Source organism: Notechis scutatus, chromosome 7 (genome assembly GCF_049901735.1).
Source record: "Notechis scutatus isolate UNSWTSFEM ecotype Mainland chromosome 7, rNotScu1.2, whole genome shotgun sequence".
Taxonomy (NCBI): Eukaryota; Metazoa; Chordata; class Lepidosauria; order Squamata; family Elapidae; genus Notechis; species Notechis scutatus.
In genome coordinates, this window is record NC_142015.1 from 4,590,536 (window position 1) to 4,609,890 (window position 19,355).

Consider the following 19,355-nt stretch of genomic DNA (forward strand, 5'->3'; position numbering starts at 1 on the left):
GTCCAGGCAGCCTCAAGCACACAATGAAAAGAATTACAGATGCCTTCACTTCAGTGTTTTCTCTTTAACATGCCATTCCAAATCCGCAATTCGGATTCCTGGTGGTCTCCCATCCAACCCACTCACCAGATCCTGGTCGAATTGACTTTCCTGCAGCCCGGATTGTCACCTGATGAAGGCTTGCAGTAGCCCTACCTTCAGATTCGGTGTCCTGTTTCCAAACCCCTCTAACTTAATGTGTACTATATTGTGAATTTCTGGATGCTTCGATTAATTACGATTTAAGAATATGATAAATGATTTCCGTGATCTGAGCTCGGAAGCTTCTTGGCCGTCCTGATGTGCCTGGGTGCAGGCCTCATTTCCCCCCACAGGGTATGGGGAGTTACAAGACGACTCCGAGTCAGGGTTGGGATTGTCTCCTTCTTGACTAGGGGGTTGGATTAGACGACCTCTGTGGGACCCCACTCCTAAAGAATGAAATATTTGGGGGAATATTAAAAGCAAGCAAAATATATTTTCCCCGAAAGGAGAAATGGAGAAAAATCTTCACAAAAGCAGGAAGCAACCCCCCAACAGCCTCCTGCAGATCCCCGAAGTCTTTATATGGGAGCATTTTATTGAGTTATAAAGTAAGATGCAAAATACAAAAGTAACCAGGAAAACATGAGGGGAAAGGGGAGAAAGAGAAGTGAGGAAGGGTTGGGAAAAAAAGGTTGCCTTCCGACTCCTGTTGCAGTAAAAGCATCAATCTCAAACCACGACGGTTTGGGTTTGTTTGTTTTTCATAATAATATAAACTAGCCATTTGTATAAGCATCTATCAGTCTAACTCAGGGGTCTCCAAACTTGGCAACTCTTAAGACTTGTGGACTTCAACTCCCAGAAAGAATTCTGGCTAGGAGTTGAAGTCCACAAGTCTTAAAAAGTTGCCAAGTTTGGGGACCCCTGATCTAAACTGGTAAAACCCAAAATCAAAGTTACATTCGTTTCCACTTCGAGCGCAAAATTGCTGAAGCGTTCAGAGCTGGGTATTTTGTGCCCATTAAGAAATCCGGGCCAATCTATTCACAAGCAAAACACCTTCAGCTCCAACCGATGGGATTCAGAAAGACAGAACATGATCTTTAGGATATAATAGGATCAAATAATAAAAAGCACATACTGTAAACTCTATTTTTTTAAAAAAAAAACACCCTTGCACTCATCAAAGCTAATTTGTCAGCTGCAAGCAGTGGTTGGTTCTGCTCATCAACACACCACCTTCTTAAAGCAACCTCCATTTTATTCCCAGCTTGGAATCAGAATCAGAATACAGCTGAAGGGGATTTTAGAGATCTTTTAGTCCAGCCCCTGGTCAAGTAGGAGAACCTAAACCATTTTAGACAAGTGGCTGTTCAATTTCTTCTTAAAAACCTCCAGTGATGGAGCGCCCAATATTTCTGGTGGCAAGCTGTTTCACTGATTAATTGTTCTAACAGTTAGGAAATTCCTCCTTAGTTCTAGGTTGCTTCTCTCCTGGATTAGTTTCCATCCGTTGCTTCTTGTCCTGCCTTCAGGTGCTTTGGAAAATAAGTTGACCCCCTCTTCTTTGTGACAGCTCTTCAAATATTGGCATACTGCTATCATATCCTCCCCAGTCCTTATTTTCTCTAACTAGCCAAACCCAAATCCTCCAACCCTTCTTCATAATATGTTTTAGCCTCCAGGCCTTTAATCATCTTAGTTGTTCTTCTTTGCACTTTTATTTTCTTTTAAACTGGACCTGGATTTTCCTTCCAACACCTCCAAAGTTCCTTCCAACTCTTCTGTTATTCATAGATCAGAGCTCTGAACCACGTCTTGGGGTGTGTGAAAGCTGGATTCCCTCAAAAAAAACAAAATGCCTTGCAGGCAGACACGTGGGAAAGCGCCAATAAAAAAAAACCTAGTAGTGGGTCGATGGGAGCCTCTCTCTGCTTCCACGTTAGACTAGAATAGGAACTGGGAGGGCCCTTGGAGGTCTTCTAGTCCAGCCCCCTGCTCAAGCAGGGGAAACCATACCATCTCAGACAAGGAACAATGGGTGGAAACTGAACAAGGAGAGATTCAACCTGGAAATGAGGAGAATTTTTCTGACAGTGAGAACAATCAACCCATGGAACAGAAGTTGCCTCCGGATGTTGTGGGAGCTCCATTACTGGAAGCTTTCAAGAAGAGACTGGATTGCCATCTGTCAGAAATGGTGTAGGGTCTCCTGCTTGGGCAGGGGAGGTTGGACTAGATGGCCTACAAGGTCCCTTTCAACTCTGTTAATCTGTTATGTACAGTACTTGTGTCCCTCACATTTGTACTAATCTGGAGGAGTGGCATTTACATCAACTCTTCCAGATTTTAAGGCATTTTGGTGTTGGTGTGGTTTGCTGTGAACTTCTCTGATGATGGGAAGTAAAAACAGCCTTTATTATGTTCCTCATTAAATGTTTCTCCTTAAGTTTTGAATGTTCTTTCTGCGAAAGCTCTTTCTCAGAAAGCTCAAACTGCCCAAGGAGCTGTTGATCCAGTTCTACAGAGGAATTACTGAGTCTGTCACCTGCACCTCTATAACTGTCTGGTTTGGTTCTGCAACCCAACAGGACAGACACAGACTTCAGACAGTAATTAGGACTGTAGAAAAAACAATTACTATCAACCTGCCTTCCATCGAGGACCTGTATCCTGCACGAGTCAAAAAGAGGGCTGTGAAAATATCTACAGACCCCTCACATCCTGGACATAAACTGTTTCAACTCCTTCCCTCAAAACGACGCTACAGAGCCCTGCACACCAGAACAACTAGACACAATAACAGTTTTTTCCCAAACACCATCACTCTGCTAAACAAATAATTCCCTCAACACTGTCCAACTATTTACAAAGTCTGCATTACTATTACTATTAATCTTCTCATCACTCTGTATCGCCCATCCCCTCCCACTTGGGACTGTATGACTGTAACTTTGTCACTGGTATCCTTACGATCTATATTGACCGTTTCCTAGTATGATTTGATTGCTTATTGTACTCTATAACTATCATTAAGTGTTGTCCCTGATGATTCTTGACTCTTGACCAATGTATCTTTTCTTTTATGGACATTGAGAGCATTTGCACCAAAGACAAATTCCTTGTGTGTCCAATCACACTTGGCCAATAAAGAATTCTATTCTATTCTATTCTATTCTATTCTATTCTATTCTATTCTATTCTATTCTATTCTATTCTATTTTTTATTAAGTGTTGTCCCTGATGATTCTTGACTCTTGACGAATGTATCTTTTCTTTTATGTACGCTGAGAGTATTTGCACCAAAGACAAATTCCTTGTGTGTCCAATCACACTTGGCCAATAAAGAATTCTATTCTATTCTATTCTATTCTATTCCATTCCATTCCATTCCATTCTTATTGTACCCTATGACTGTTATTAAGTGTTGTCCCTGATGATTCTTGACTTGACAAATGTATCTTTTCTTTTATGTCCACTGAGAGCATTTGCACCAAGACAAATTCCTTGTGTGTCCTATCACACTTGACCAAAAAAGAATTCTATTCTATTCTATTCTATTCTATTCTATTCTATTCTATTCTATTCTATTCTATTCTATTCTTACTGTACCCTATGACTATTATTAAGTGTTATACCTTATGATTCTAGACTCTTGACGAATGTAATTTTTTCTTTTATGTGCACTGAGAGCATTTGCACCAAAGACAAATTCCTTGTGTGTCCAATCACACTTGGCCAATAAAGAATTCTATTCTACTCTACTATATTTCTTTTTTTTTTTTTTTCGGCCGAGGGTTCGTTTAAGAAAAGGGACGGGGCCAAGAGGACTTTCCCCCGACTGGTGGGGCGGGGAATCCCTCCTCTTTTCGCGCGCTGGAGGACCTGACGTCACCCAGCGGTGGCGGGAAACGTGGGAATGGCAGAGCTGCTGGACTCGGATGCGGGCAGCGATGTGGAGGTGGTGCTCACGCCGGCTCAGCTCATCTGCAGTTTGGAGGAGGTGAGGCCGGGAGGGTCTTGGGGAACCCCCCCCCTCCTTCATTGGGAACCTTAAAAAAAAAAAAAAACGTAGGAATGGGCTCCGTTTCATTTGAACCCGACCCGCGAATGCTGCCGGCTTGGTTTTGCAGCGCACCCGGGCTTCAGAGTCGGGGAGGGGAAGCGGGAAGAAGGGAAACATTGCAAGATGCGTGGAGCTCGGGAAAATGGCATTCGATCCGTAAAGCCGTGTGAATGCAGCTGACACGTAAGTAACCGGCCAGGGCTGAGCTTGCCGAGGGCAGCCCCAGCTGTTAGGTGTCCGTTTATAAGCTGTGTGGGGTTCAAGAAGCCACGTTTTGATGGCTTATGTATATTAGATTGTATCAATTTGATTAATGTGATAGAGATGAATGATAATGTTAGCGTGAATTGGAGGAATATGAATGTTACTAAGTTAAATCTCTTCATGCGGTTATTGTGAATTAATATGAAAAAATGGATAAAAATTGAAATACAAAAAAGGGAGAAATATATGCCTAAAATAATATGAGGATTACATAAAATTTGATAAACCTGTATTAATAATGTCAGCATGAATTGGATCAGTATGGAATGAAACGTAGTTAAACTTGTTTATAGACGATAGAGAAATGTTGAGATTGAATAAGAAAGATATAAATGAAAGATAAAGAGGAGGATTTAGGCATTTTTTTTGGCTTATATATAACTTGAAAAACCTAATGATTTAAATTGGATAAATGTGATAGAGATTACTAATACTGTTCATGTGATTTTGATTCATATGAATGATACCCAGAAAATAATAATATATCTAGATAACTAATCTCTATCTTATCTACCTATATATCTATCTAATCTCTCTCTCTCTCTCTTTGTGTGTGTGTGTATGTATGTATATATATATATATACACACATACATACATACATACACACATATACATATATATGGTATTCAGCTTTGTTCGGATATATATATATGTGTGTGTGTGTATGTATGTGTGTATGTATGTGTTTATGTATGTATGTATGGTATTCAGCTTTGTTCAGGTATTTTCCCACGTCATTATAGTTGTGCTTTTAAAGTTGTAGCTACAACTTTAAAAGCACAACTATAATGACGTGGGAAAATACCCAACAAAGCTGAATACCATACATGTAAGTACCCGCGAAAACTTAAGAAAACAATATATATATATATACATACATACATACATACATACATACATACATACATACATACATGAAGAAACAGACATCCTGCAATCTCTGGAACTTAAAAAGTACATTTAATGTACTCACTGAGCTTTCGTCAGCCTCTGCTGACATCCTCAGAGTTTTAAGCTACCATTACAGAGATATTTGCCTTTATATAATATTAACCAATTTATCCCTCTGGCTCCAAAAGAGTAACTTGTGGGTGGGACGTTATGGGTGCTCCATCCCTGGAGGTTTTTAAGAAGAGACTGGACAGTCACTTGTCTGGAATGGTATAGGTTCTCCTGCTTGAGCAGGGGGCTGGACTAGAAGACCTCCATGGTCCCTTTCAGCTCTATTTTATTCTGGTGCCGTTAGCAATCAGCAGTCCCCCCGCCCCCAGCAGCAGCCAATTGCCAGTCTGGGGCTCTCTAGCTGTAGCTGTTCATTTATTGCAGGAATAACTCGTCTCTGTGTCCATCCTCGCTCCCATCCAAGCATCCTTGGGCCTGAACAAAACAACTTCATGCAATTCCCAAAGGTGCTTTTTTTTTTTTTTTTTTCAAGAGGCCACTGGACTTTCTGGTTATATAGATTTGAAAGGATGGGAGCTGTTGATCAGCCTTGATTTGGAAGAAGGGGACCATAACCTGGGCCCATAAGAAAAGCATTGGAGAGCTGGGAGCATGAAGTTCCGAGGACTGCGAGTATCGGGAAAAGGTTTCAGGAGTTAACCACGATGCCCATTTTCTGCTATTTGTTCTCCAGGCTTGGATGAATGAGAAATTTGCCCCGGAGCTTCTAGAAAGCAAAACGGAAATTGTTGAATGTGTCATGGAACAGCTGGAACACATGGTAAGGCATCCCAAGAGGTAAATGGAAGGTGACTGGGTTTAAGTTCAAAAAGACAATCAGGCCTCACTCTTGTTCCAGCCTAGTCACCCTCTTTTAGTTTAGTTTAATTCAGTTTATTTTATTGTCATTGCATCCCATACAACGAAATGAAATGCCATCTTCGGTGTACCTTATAACTATAAAAATAAAACGCAAACACACATCCTTCGCATTCTGTACAACTGAATTAAAAACCCCTGATAATTGCTTTAATATTGCATTGTACAGTAGAAATAGGGGACGCGGTGGCTCAGTGGCTAAGACGCTGAGCTTGTCGATCAGAAAGGCTGGCGGTTCTAATCCCTAGTGCCGCGTGATGGAGTGAGCTCCCGTTCCTGGTCCCAGCTTCTGCCAACCTAGCAGTTAGAAAACATGTAAAAAATGCAAGTCGAAAAATATGGACCACTTTGGTGGGAAACGTTCCGTGCGCCTTTGGTGTTTAGTCCCGCCGGCCACATGACCACGGAGACGTTTTCGAACAGTGCTGTCTCTTTGGCTTTGTAGCATGTATGTGCAAAGGGAATCTTTGCCTTTACCTTATACAGTAGAATTCAGTAGAGTTACTGCCCTGGGACAGAAGCTGTTTTTCAGCCTATTTGTCCTTGTTTTTATTATTATTCTGTACCGTCTGCCAGATGGTAATAGTTCAAAAAAAGGGTTCCCAGGATGAGATGGATCTTTCAGGATGTTTTGAACTTTCTTGAGGCAGCGGGAGCTATAAAGCTCTTCCAAAGAGGGGAGAGGGCAACCAATTTTGGGGAAAGTGATAAGGTAATGCCACACCACTGCGATGCAAAACATTGCTCCTTTTAGATAGAATAGAATTCTTTTATTGGCCAAGTGTGACTGGACACACAAGGAATTCGTCTTTGTACATAAAAAGAAAAGATACATTCGTCAAGAATCATAAGGTACAACACTTAATCATAGGGTATAAAACATATACAATGGAGGTGGGCCTTGAAACACATCGGTGTGATGCTGCTTTTGGCATTCACTTCTGTAGCAGAGGCCTCTGCTGGCACCCATTAACAGACCGTGTTGCCTCACAGCACTGAAAAATCAGGAGGTTCAAAGATCTCCTTTTTTTCCCCAGTAGGATCTGAACTCTTGACTTTGCTGTTCTTGTGATTTTGCTACTCCTGTTTGCTGACTTACTGTAGGGCAGAGGTCTCCAAACTTGGCAGCTTTAAGACCTGTGGACTTTTAACTCCCAGAATTCTCCAGCCAGCATAGCTTACTCTCTTGTAACCCCTTCCTCTGCAATCTCTCTCCACTTTAGGAGATTAAGAGAGAGAGAGAGAGAGAAAGCAGGCATGGCTGGCTGGAGAATTCTGGGAACGGAGATCCCTGCTGTAGGTTGAAGGAGAGGCAAGTAGCCAAGGGGTGGGATGGGTTAAGAGTAGGATGAAAGTTGCGTATCTTTTAGTGAGTAAAGGTAGTCCTTGACTGGTGGCTTTTCAAAGTTACAACGGTACTGAAAATAAGTGGCTTACAATGACCGCTTTTCACACAACTTGTTATGTCTCACCTGTACAAACGAGGTGAGAAGTCCAAATTTCCAACTGAATACAAACAGGCAAGCAAATCCAGCAATTATGGAGTTAACTCCTTTGAGCCGATAAAGTTCTTGGCAGTCTCTCACACGCTGTCTGCCAAGTCTGGCCAGATAAGAGGAATATAAATCACACAAGCTGCCACAACACAGATTACACACCGAAGCTTCTCTCACTAAGTAACACATCCCGAACAAGTTCCCAGAGCGAACACACCCACTTTTATTCCCTGAGGGGCGTGTCAGTCCCTCATCTCGGTCTCTGATTCGTCCCTTCTTTCTGCGTTGCAGCTCGCACTTTTGCCTACGCCGTTGCCTCGCATCAAGCCAGCATTCCTCTGCTGGATTCTCAGTCAGAGACTCTGATATGCCCTCCTCCTTTTCCTGATCAGCCTCAGGTCTTCCCTCCCGGTTACCTGCCGGCACCTGAGGCACAATCAAGGAGGAAGGCATTTCCAAAACCTCCTCTTCCCCACTGTCCGAGTCTTCGTCCTCTAATAAAGCAGGCTCAAACCTCAGAGCCACAACACAACTGCTGCAGTATCCATATGTGTGATCCGAACCTGGATGCTTGGCAACAGCCGCTTCGTGTTTATGACAAATTGCAGTCCTGGGATCAACCTTCTAACAGACAAAATCTGTGGGGGGAGACAGATTCATTCAACAGCCAGGTTAACTAACTTAACAACTGCAGTGATTCGCTGCAGAGAAAGGTTATACAATGGGGAGGAGAAACTCACTCAACAACGGTCTTGTTTAACAGCGGAAATTTTGGGCTCAATTCAGAGGTGGTATTCAGCTGGCTCGGACCGATTCTTCACCAAGACAAATTCCTTGTGTGTCAAATCACGTGGGTCATGGAGAAAATCTGTCTATGCGGCTGCTGCGTCCTCGTCTTCATTTAACAATCCCATAATCAGAGGTGGCATTCTGACCAGTTCTGGAGAACCCGTAGCGGAAATGTTGAGTAGTTTGGAGCATCGGCAAATACCGCCTCTGACTGGCCCCACCCCCATCTATTCCCCGCCTCTTGAGTCCCAGCTGATTGGCTGGGTCTTCTTTGGTTGCCCTGCATAGGAGAATGGAGCTGGAAAGCAGGTTAGTGGGGTGGGGAGGAAATGGGGATTTTACAGTAACCTTCCCCTGCCACGCCCACCAAGCCACGCCCACAGAACTGGTACCGTGTTTCTCATATAATAAGGCCGGGTTTTATTTTTTTTGAGCCCCGAAAAAATGGCTAGGCCGTCTTTTCGGGGGTGACTTAATTTCCCCCCCTTGCATCTTCGGGCAGGCGGCGACGACTTGGATGTTAACCTCAGCGTTGGTGGGGCACTTTGTATCGGGGTCAACGCAGGCAGCACCATATCCGGGTGTGCAACAAAAGTACTTCCTAACGGCAATCATTCCCCCCCATTTTGCATGTTTCAATATAGGCCTTAATTGGGGGGAAGGGCTTAATTTCATTTCATGCCTATAAAACATGCTGGGACTTTCTATTGGGGGAGGCCGTATTGTTGGAGAAACAGGGTATTAAAAAAAATTGAATCCCACCACCGGCTCCATTGTAAGTCAAAGACTGCCTGTAGTACATTTGTTTCAAATGGAGCAAATCGGACAAATCCAATCATTTTCGAGGGTCGTGGTAATAAAATTTGACCCTAATCCTAAACCTGGCCTATTGAAACATTACAGTGATTTTTTTTTTTAATCATTATTTGTCCCGTAGGAAGAGAATTTGAAACGAGCCAAACAAGGGGACCTAAAAATTAGTATTCACCGCATGGAGGTAGAAAGGATCCGTTACGTTCTCAGCAGTTACTTGCGTTGCCGACTCCGGAAGGTAAATGACTTAATTGAAAACCCAAGGGAGTCTGTGAATAGCAGAAGCATTTAGAAGGGCTCTTGTGGCCTGTTTTTAAGGCAGAAGCCAAATATTCATTGTCTCTTTCCTGGCATTTCAGTTGTTATTAAAAATCTCAGGGTAGTGGCATCAGTGCAACTGGCGGGTTTCATTTTGTTAAATTCTCTAGTAGAGTGGAGTGGAAAAGGAATAGGAATAGAGGTAGAAGGGACCTTGGAGGTCTTCTAGTTCATCCCCCTGCTCAAGCAAGAGAACCTATAATATTTCAGATAAGTGACTGTCTAGTCCAGTGGTGGCTAACCTTTTTTGGGCCCCTGTGCCAAAAATTGTGCGCACACTTGCACGCTCGCGTGCCAGCAACCAAAAGGCAATGCGCATCCCCCCCCGCTCTCTATGCATGCGTGCGTAATCACCCCCCCACCCCCCCGCCCCCTTATCTGCACTGCGCCTCACAGCTGATTTTCAGCTGGTTTGAGGCCTTTTTTGGCTTCCCAAAGGCTTGAGGAAGGCTTCTGCAGGCTTTGTAGGCTGAAAACTAGGCCCGTTTCATCACTTCCTGTTTTTCCGAAAATACCGGAAGTGACAAAATGGGGCTAGTTTTCGGCCTACAAAGCCTGCAGAAGCCTGCAGAAGCCTTCCTCAATCCTCCGGGAGGCCAAAAAGGCCTCAAACTGGCCAAAAGTCAGCTGTGAGGCGCGCACATGCGCAGTGAGGTAAGTTTGCCTGCAGCTCGTATGCTGGCACAAATGGCTCTGCGTGCCACCTGTGGCACACGTGCCATAGGTTCACCATCACGGGTCTAGTCTCTTCTTCAAAACCTCCAGTGATGGAGCACCCATGATTTCTGAATGTAAGGTTAATCTGGACTAGATTCACACAACAAACTGAGTTGAAGTAATCAGAGGCCTAACATCTGTTGTGCCATTATACAAACCCAGGATACGGTTAAATTGGTCATAGTAAACTAGTTGAACATGGCTACCGTATTGCCTGAACCAGTTGGGTTTAGGCAAGTGAACCCAACTCTAGTCTGGGAGGCTAGAAGAGGTAGATCAGTGTAGGAAGTCCAAAGTCCTCCAGATGGAGCTGTCCAATCTTGGCAACTTTAAGACTTATGAACTTCAACTCCCAGAATTCCCAGGCAGCATAAGACCAACCCTTTAAACTACTATGCCAAATTAAGTCTCAATAATTCAATTCTTGCTTGGGGCTCTTTTCCATGACTCTTCCTTGTACTAGCTTACCAAGGCAAGGATAGCTTTGCAAGCAATTATTTTTCCTGTTGAAACTATCAGGAGCTGTTGCTATGTTTTTACGTTTCTTTCTTCGAGGTTTGCAATAATTCAATAACCTTCAAATATTCTTCAAAGCCGAGAATGAAATCAATATTCTTCGGTGGCGTATAATGTTTATGAAAACAGTCTTCTTCTCTCCTTTCTCTACATATTTCTTGTTCACGTGTTTTCTTGATGCTTCTGTCTGTGTCCGTGCAACCTAGATTAAACTAACCCCATCCAGCATGGTTACTATTGTAGTAGATGTTACTATCCACAGACTTTGGAGAATGGGGAGCATCGTTAGTAACAAGTGGTAGATTCCTTGAGCCCAGAGTCTTAGAGCAAAGGGACATTAGCCAAGGAAATAAGAGATTTTTCGTTCCATCGCTGGCTTTCGGCAATGCTGAAGTGCCTGTCTATTCTTACCTTTGTTGTTTATTTCCTCTGAAAGATTGAGAAATATTTCCCCCATGTCCTGGAGAAAGAAAAGACTCGGGCAGAAGGAGAACCTTCCATCTTGTCCCCAGAAGAGTTTGCCTTTGCCAAAGAGTGAGTAAAGATTTGGGAGGAGGTTGATGGCCAATTACGGGTTTTAGGTTCACGCCTCAATATGCTGGACCCCAATGAGGCAACCAAGAGGAGAAACACGATTTAATTTACGATTTATTTGAAACTACCTGGATACCCATGTTTCACTACGAAATGATGTGGTCGGGCTTAGTTTTTGGGGGAGGAAAATAAGAGGGGGGAAAATTCTGCCTCTGCCTGCCAGCATCCATCGGTATTCATCTGGCTAGCATCCTGTCAGCGTGGGAGAGAGCTGAGGGCTGTTTGGAAACTGAAAGAATTTTGCTGTGTGAGGAAGGAGACAGCAAGGAGCCTGGGTGTGGCTTAGCTCAACTGTTCTGTACTAAAGCTGCTTGGCCCTGTGAAACTGAAACTCCTCTCCTCTGCTTATGTTTTGCATTAGGAACATATTTCTTTTCAGGTGGGGAGGGGGAGTAGAACTCTTTAGCATCAAAGCCTGTTAATAATAATAATATAGGAAATACTAATGCTCCGATGGTCATTTCGAAAAATCCTTTCTTAGTGAGCCCCTAGAAGCCAAGACGAACATATGTATGTATGTATGTATGTATATTCTAAACCGCTTAGAGAAGGCTGTAAAAGCACTGGGAAGCGGTATGTAAGTCTAAGGGCTATTGCTGTTGCTCAAAAGGATTCCCTCTGGAGGAGGAAGGACCCTAGAACAAAGGCTTACATTCAACTTCAAAGTAGAAGTTGATTGTTTTAGGAAAAATCACCACCCCCCTGGGGGGGCGGGTGGGGCAGTGTAGGGGGCACAGATGAGCAAACATTTGGCTCCAGTATTCTGTTTATTTCATTGTAGTTGCATTTTTGTCATTCTGCATAGCTCAAGTTAAATAGGAGACCCCTTCCTTCCTTCCTTCCTTCCTTCCTTCCTTCCTTTCTTTACAACGAAACGATCTCTTCTTTTCAGGTACATGGCAAACACAGAGAACCATCTCAAAAACGTTGCACTGAGACATATGCCTCCAAACCTTCAGAAAGTGGAGTTCCTTAAGGCTGGTAAGGAAGAAGGGCAGGAAGGGCCCAGCCCTTAGGCCCATAAGCATCTGGACAGCTGCAGATGACATCTGTGAAAGGGATGGGGGAGGGGAGGACCTTCGGGCCAAACAAGGGCCAAACAATACATATTTACAGAGTTGGAAGGGACCTTGTAGGTCATCTAGTCCAAACCCCGCCCAAGCAGGAGACCCTACACCATTTCTGACAAATGGCAGTCCAAGTCTCTTCTTGAAAGCCTCCAGTGATGAAGCTCCAACAACTTCTGAAGTTCTGTTCCCATCCGTTGATTGTTCTCACTGTCAGAAAATTCCTCCTTATTTCCAGGTTGAATCTCTCCTTGTTCAGTTTCCATCCATTATTCCTTGTCTGGCCTTTGGGTGCTTTGGGAAATAGCTTGACCCTACCCTCCTCCCTGTGGCAGTCCCTCAAATATTGGAAGACTGCTATCCTGTCTCCCCTGGTCCTTCTCTTTACTAGACTAGCCAAGCCCAGTTCCTGCAACCGTTCATTGTATGGTTTAGTCTCCAGTCCCCTAATCATCCTGGTTGCTCTTCTCTGCGCTCTTTCTAGAGTCTCAACCTCTTTTTTATAATGTGGTGACCAAAACTGGATTCAGTACTCTTAGGTGTGGCCTTACTAAGGCTTTATAGAGTGGTATTAGTACCTCACTTGATCTCGATTGTATCCCTCTGTTAATGCAACTTAGGATTGCATTGGCTTTTTTGGCTGCTGCTGGCTCATATTTAGTTGGTTGTCCACTAAGACTCCAAGATCCCTCTCACAGTTACTGATATTGAGCCTGGCCTTTGGAAAACCACCTTCCCCTACTGCTGATAACAACAATACGCGTGCACAGACACAGTGGCAGTAGAAGCTTAGCAGGCCTTCGTGTTGTCATATATTATGGCCGGACATCTTTATAAGTGCTGCTGAAGAAAACTTTTTTTTTTTCTCCTCTCTGATCTTTCTCGGCAGTTCCCAAGCCCAACCTGGATGCCTTCGTCTTCTTGAGAGTAAAGGAGAGACAAGAAAATATCATGGTGGAACCAGAGCACGAAGACAGGTGTCAACTCATAAAATATTTCTATGGTTTTTTTTTAGAGTTGCCAGGAGAAAGGGAGGGGGAGCAGTGCAGCAGCTTGGAAACTGAAACTGCATTCCACAAATGTTTTTCAAAGATAGTAACTAGGTGACTGAAGTTTCTGCCCCGCAAAATTCTAACTGGAGAACATGATTGATGACTCTTGGCTATGGAGGTGTCCCATTGGAGAATATGAATTACGATACCCCCAGGGGGTGGAGGGAAAACCAGGGTCAAGGGTGACAAATGAATGATGTGCCTCAGAGTCGGCTACACCCAGGCAGTGCCGGACATTTTAACACCCAAAAAATCCTTTTGAAGCTTTGGAAGTTTGGCTCGAGACTCATGATTTAAATGGGGGTCACTGCCGGAATCCTGACAAACAGGTTGGAAGTTCTGTTGGCAACAAAGAGAAAAGAGAATAGCTAGAAAACAGCTGGGCTTTTAATTGGCCGATGAGATTTTTCAAGACACCAGAATGGTTCTTCTCTTTCCCCCACCCTCCCTCTTCAGCCCTCACATACCATGTTTCCCTGAAAATAAGACCATGTCTTCTTTTTTTTTTTTGCCACCAAAAAAGAGGCACCAGGTCTTATTTTCAGGGGATGTCATCCACTGACTAACCTCACTTGGCGCACGTCGCCCCCGGCCTCCTTCTCCTTGTCAGAGGCCTTCAGGAACAACTTCTTCTGCAGCCGGCAAGGTTTTCCTGAAGGCCTCTGCAGCCAATAACAGACCTCTGGATTGATCCAGAACTTTGTTCTCAGCTACAGAGGCCTTCAGGAAAGCCTTGCCAGCTGCAGAAAAAAATGGGTCGGCAAGGCAGGTGTTGGAGTGTGCAAGGCCTGGCTACAACTTTCCAAAAGTAAGTAGTAGGGCAGCTCCACCCCCCCCATTCCCCCCCTAGCTTTAATTTTTATCCGTGCATTCTAGAGTGGGTGGGATCTTAATTAGGGCTTATTTTGGGGTTAGGGCTTCTATTGGGCACAGATGTAAAAATCAAGCTACGGCTTACTTTCAGGTAGGTTGTATTTTCGGGGAAACGGGGTTGTTGGTAGTCCTGAAAGATGCTTGTCCGCTTGTCAAAACTTCCCATTTTGGGTGCAAGTTAGATATTCTAGTGCAGATTCAAGCGAAGGGATCTCGCAAATGAAGGCAAACATAAAGAAGGGATCTCTTTAATTATAATGTTTGGTGCAGGTAGATTCGGTCTTGCTGTTTGCAAAAGTTCAGTTAGCCAGAGATCTGGGCAACCTCTGATTCCACCTTAATCCATGAAAGACCTCTCCCAAAAGTTTGGTGCAAGATGTCCTCCCTTCTAGTTTTAAGAAGAGATGGAGAATATTAAGGATGTGGAAAGGAGTGGGATAAAGTTGTTATATTGTTGTTTTCATTTTATTAAATTTAATGTAGTCGCTACTCATGTATGTGACTCTGGGTAGCACACACAATTCAAATAAGATTAAAAGAGGCCTGTTAAAAACCGTTAAAATAAGTTAAAGCTGTAAACCAAGGGTCTTCAAACTTGGCAAGCTTAAGACTTGTAGACTTCAACTCCCAGAATTCCTGAGTTAACATGACTGGAGGAGGAATTCTGGGAGTCCACAAGTCTTAAAGCTGTCGACTTTGAAGACCCCTGCTGTAAACAAACAGACTTAATCCAACATCCTACCTTACAATACAGACATTTGGGGGCTCCTTATTTTCATGGGACGCCCAAGCTTGCTGACAAAACCACGTATTAAGGGTTTTTCTGGCAGATCGATAGAGTTGAGGCCAACCTTACTTGGGGTAGGGAGATTACCTGCCAAAGGGCAGGTACTATGTCAGAGAAGGCTCACCTCCTGTTACAATAGTATTGGATTTAATTTCACCCAAAACCCATTAAAGCTAAATTTATAACCCCAAGCTTTTATTCTAGCTCTGCCCTTAAAAAGACACCCCTGCTATAGGGCTATTGCAGCAAGAATGGAAAGAAAGAATGCTCTGTATTATTTATAGAAACTTGGACTCCTGCAAAAAAAAAAAAAGAGAGAGCTGAGAATTAAGTCTTTAACGAATAAGTATGTATAAGAATTACAAGAACGGTCTATTTTTATTGTCCTATTTCTTTCAGAGACTATGTGATTGACTTGGATGAAAACTCCCAACATTTAATCCGCTACAAGACAATTGCTCCCTTGGTGGCCTCTGGGGCAGTTCAGCTCATTTAGACCAGATGGATTTCTTTGCCGAGATAATAATCAATCCTAAGACTGAGCTGCATGCCGTGGGGAACCAATGCGTGATAATTAACCTTGGGAATTTAATTCAACGGGTTTGATTCCAGCATCGGATGCCCGAACTGGCTGCTTGCGCTGCTGAAGCAAGGGTGGTGCGATTCCATCCCTGGGAAATAGGGTCCTATCCACACCAAAGAAGGGGAAGGTGCTGGCATTGGAGAAAAGATTTGGAAAATGGAACAGTCCAGCTCAGCAACTTAAGGACATATCATTACCTGTCCAGCAGGTGGCAGTAGGGCCAGGTTCAAGCAATGGAATTAAAATATGAAATTGTATAGCAAAGTGTGGGTAACTTTTTTAAAATCTAGGACAGAGGTCTCCTAACTTGGCAACTTTAAGGCTTGTGGACTTCAACTCCCAGAATCCCTCTGGCTGAGGAATTCTGGGAGTTGGAGTCCACAAGTCTTAAAGTTGCCAAGTTTGGGGACCCCTGATCTAGGAGAATATTTTTTTTTCCCAAACACCCAGAGCTTCAGGGCAGGGCAGGAAGGTGTTCTGACCCAAACCTTGTTCCAAGTAAACAAACACCAAACAGAGATAAAAGCAAAACCTTTTAATGCTTCTCTGCGGATTTTCCCAACCTCATAACCGCCTTTTCCCATAGGTTTTTACATTATAGATGAAAATAGGATAATTTGAGCTTGGTCATTTTGTATCCCAAGAACTCTGGGTTGAATGAATGAATGAATGAGTATTTTATTGGCCAAGTGTGATTTGACACACAAGGAATTTGTCTTGGTGCATATGTTGCCAGTGTACATAAAAAAAGATATATCTGCCAAGAATCATAAGGTACAACATAAGGTTGATCCATTTGTTTTATGTTCTCCACCATACTTCCAAAATGTCTTAAGAAACTTCCTATCCTGCTTTTCACTTCCATAGATCATTGGAACAGGGAATAACAATGGCCTGCCGGATCTTGAACTCTTGTAGGTTTCCTGCTTTGATTTTTAGCCACAAACATTTCTTAAGACACGATCGGTTTTATTTTCAGATGTCAGACTTAGCACTATAAGCACGAAATGTCAGCGCCATGGTTTGTCTCTGGAGTTTGTTTTCAAAGAGACTGCAGAAAAATCCAAAAGCCAAGCTTCAAGAGCCAGATCAAGATTGTCTGCCAGTCTAAGGTTTAAGAGTAGAATTAGTCCTGCAAAAGCCAGACATTATTTCCAGCAAAGAAAACAGGTAAAGTGAGTCCTGTTTATAAGCTGCAGGCAGCCAGCTGTCACTAATATCAGAATGTGTCCTCGGTTGCTTGTCAAACAAGCAATGTACTGCCCTAATATTCCATACTAAGCCAACAATTCCTCATTTGGCAGTCAAACTCATGGAGAATGAATGCTACATCTTATTCAGTGGTGGGATTCAAAAATTTTTACTACTGGTTCTATGGGCGTAGCAAGGGAAGGATACTGCAAAATCCCCATTCCCTCCCCACTCCAGGGGAAGGATACTGTAAAATATCCATTCCCTCCCCACCCCACTAACCTGCTTTCCAGCTCCATTCTCCTGTGCAGGGCAACCAAAGGAGACCCAGCCAATCAGCTGGGACTCAGGAGGTGGAGAATAGATGGGATTGGCAGGGCCAGTCAGAGGTGGGATTTGCTGGTTCTCCGAACTACTCAAAATTTCCGCAACCAGTTCTCCAGAATCGGTCAGAACCTGCTGAATACCACCTCTGATCTTACTGCATCTTTCCTATCACTTCCATTACATCACCTTATTTCCCCCCCTCTGAATCACAAATATCTCATCATGCCACCACGGGGCAATATTTTGCGTAGATTCCATCAACTTGACCTAAAGTATAATGTAAAATAAATAGTGCCCCTGGCGGCTCAATGAGGTATTGTAGACTTTTTAAGCAATATAATGAAATCTATAGGACAGAGGTCTCCAAACTTGGCAACTTTAAGACTTGTGGACTTCAACTCTTCAATTCTGGGAGTTGAAGTCCACAAGTCTTAAAAGTTGCCAAGTTTGGGGACCCCTGCTATAAGACATGTTGCCCTTCTGTGGCTCAAATGGTATGTAGATTTTGGAGGGAGGGGAATGCTGTTGAGTCATTGTTGACATGGATTTTGCTTCCTTCCAAGACTGAGCTCACAGTATCCCGGTTTCTAGCTTGATGCTTTAACCACTGCATTAAATCAGGCTTTTTTTTAGGGAAATCAGGACCATGTATTATTACCGATAGGTTATATATCTTCTGGCAATATATTTATACTGCTCATCAAAGTATCACATTCTGTTAAGAAAATAGTGCAAAACACTGAATATCTGGGAGCTATTGCCCCCTGATGGTTCCCAGATGTATTGCAGCCTCTATGGTAAAACCATGGCAATATAAATATGAATAAAACAAAATACTGATAATTTCCTGCTGTGTAAATCTTACTTTTGGACAGATTGCCTTAGAAATAACTATTGGACCTGTCAGTTATCTCTCTGTGCTTCCAGGCCTTTGAAATATCCGTCCTTGTGCCCTATAGTACAGTCTAGTGCAGTGGTAGTCAACCTGGTCCCTAGCGCTCACTAGTGGGCGTTCCAGCTTTCATGGTGGGCGGTAGGGGTTTTGTCCCCTACTTTATAAATCACCATTACTGTGGAACCAGTGGGCGGTTAGAAAATTTTACTACTAACAAGAGATACAAAAGTGCGCGGTAGGTATAAAAAGGTTGACTACCCCTGGTCTAGTGGGAACAGAAAACAATTTCTTGGAAACTGTTTAAGAGGGGTTTCGGTATAGCTCGCTTATATTTTTCCATCACTATCCAATGGTTATCCATTAAATAAATGGCTCTTTGAATCTGAATTAAATTTAGATTGAAAACAACAACTGTAGACATGTTGTAAGTCGCCCAGAGTCACTTAAGTGAGATGGGCGGTGGAAGAAATTTAATAAAAAATAAAAAAGTGCAATTAGCCATGACATCTAGACACCACGGCTGCCTTACACCCAAGCTGGCTGAATCGTGGTTAAACGTCTCCTGACCAGCATCTAATGGGGATGGTCGGGTTTGTTTTTTTTTTCATTCTAACACTTCTTAAATTCCACCTCCTTCTCCCACCGTTTCCCCACTGCAGCCGGAATCGCAGCGCCTACCAAAAGGCTCCGTTCAAACCTCAAACAGCCGGACCTTCCACGTCCGGCTGCCGGTCAAGCGGGGGCCGGAGGGAAGATCAGAACCTCCGGCCAACGGCCAACCCCGAGGGACGGCGAGGAATTGCGAAGCCCAATCAGCCGCCGTCTTCCCTTTGATTTCCCCGCCTCTCCACACCTGCCACCTGTCCGTCAGGTGACTTTACAATTAAGGTGCCAGCCACGCAGCTGCGGGGGCATTTCTTGGCTGGGTCGTGGCGGAAAACTTGTCCCCGAAAACTTTTGGGTTTTGACCTTGACTCTTCGCACGTTAGGTAACCGAGGCTCTGAGAACCGGGACCTTTTCCCACGCTTGAGCTGCTTTTAATAAGTTTATCCTGAAGTTCGCTTGCCTTTGGTAGGTTGTAATGAACGTGCAGTTTTTTCCAAACCCATTAGGAAAAAGAAGGTATAAATCCCCTGCAGCTGGGGGGTGGGGAACTTCT

At 43.6% G+C, this 19,355-nt stretch overlaps 2 protein-coding genes across 4 annotated transcripts in view; both read left to right on the forward strand.

Moving 5' to 3' along the window:
- The first annotated feature begins 3,879 nt into the window (after window positions 1–3,879).
- GINS4 (GINS complex subunit 4) lies at window positions 3,880–16,046 on the forward strand. The gene is made up of 7 exons (XM_026683990.2): window positions 3,880–4,027; window positions 5,993–6,079; window positions 9,400–9,513; window positions 11,263–11,360; window positions 12,313–12,401; window positions 13,377–13,464; window positions 15,599–16,046. The coding sequence occupies exons 1-7, from the start codon at window positions 3,944–3,946 to the stop codon at window positions 15,693–15,695; spliced, it is 657 nt and encodes a 218-aa protein (XP_026539775.1). The 5' UTR covers window positions 3,880–3,943; the 3' UTR covers window positions 15,696–16,046.
- Window positions 16,047–18,849: 2,803 nt separating this feature from the next.
- PEBP4 (phosphatidylethanolamine binding protein 4) overlaps window positions 18,850–19,355 on the forward strand; it is a 272,514-nt gene continuing 272,008 nt past the window's right edge. The window contains exon 1 of one of the 3 annotated variants that reach the window (XM_026683988.2): window positions 18,850–19,184. The gene's annotated coding sequence lies outside the window, so the exon portion shown is untranslated. Of the gene's footprint in view, window positions 19,268–19,355 lie in introns of all 3 variants that reach the window. The other 2 variants (XM_087969659.1, XM_087969658.1) reach the window with 2 other exon arrangements.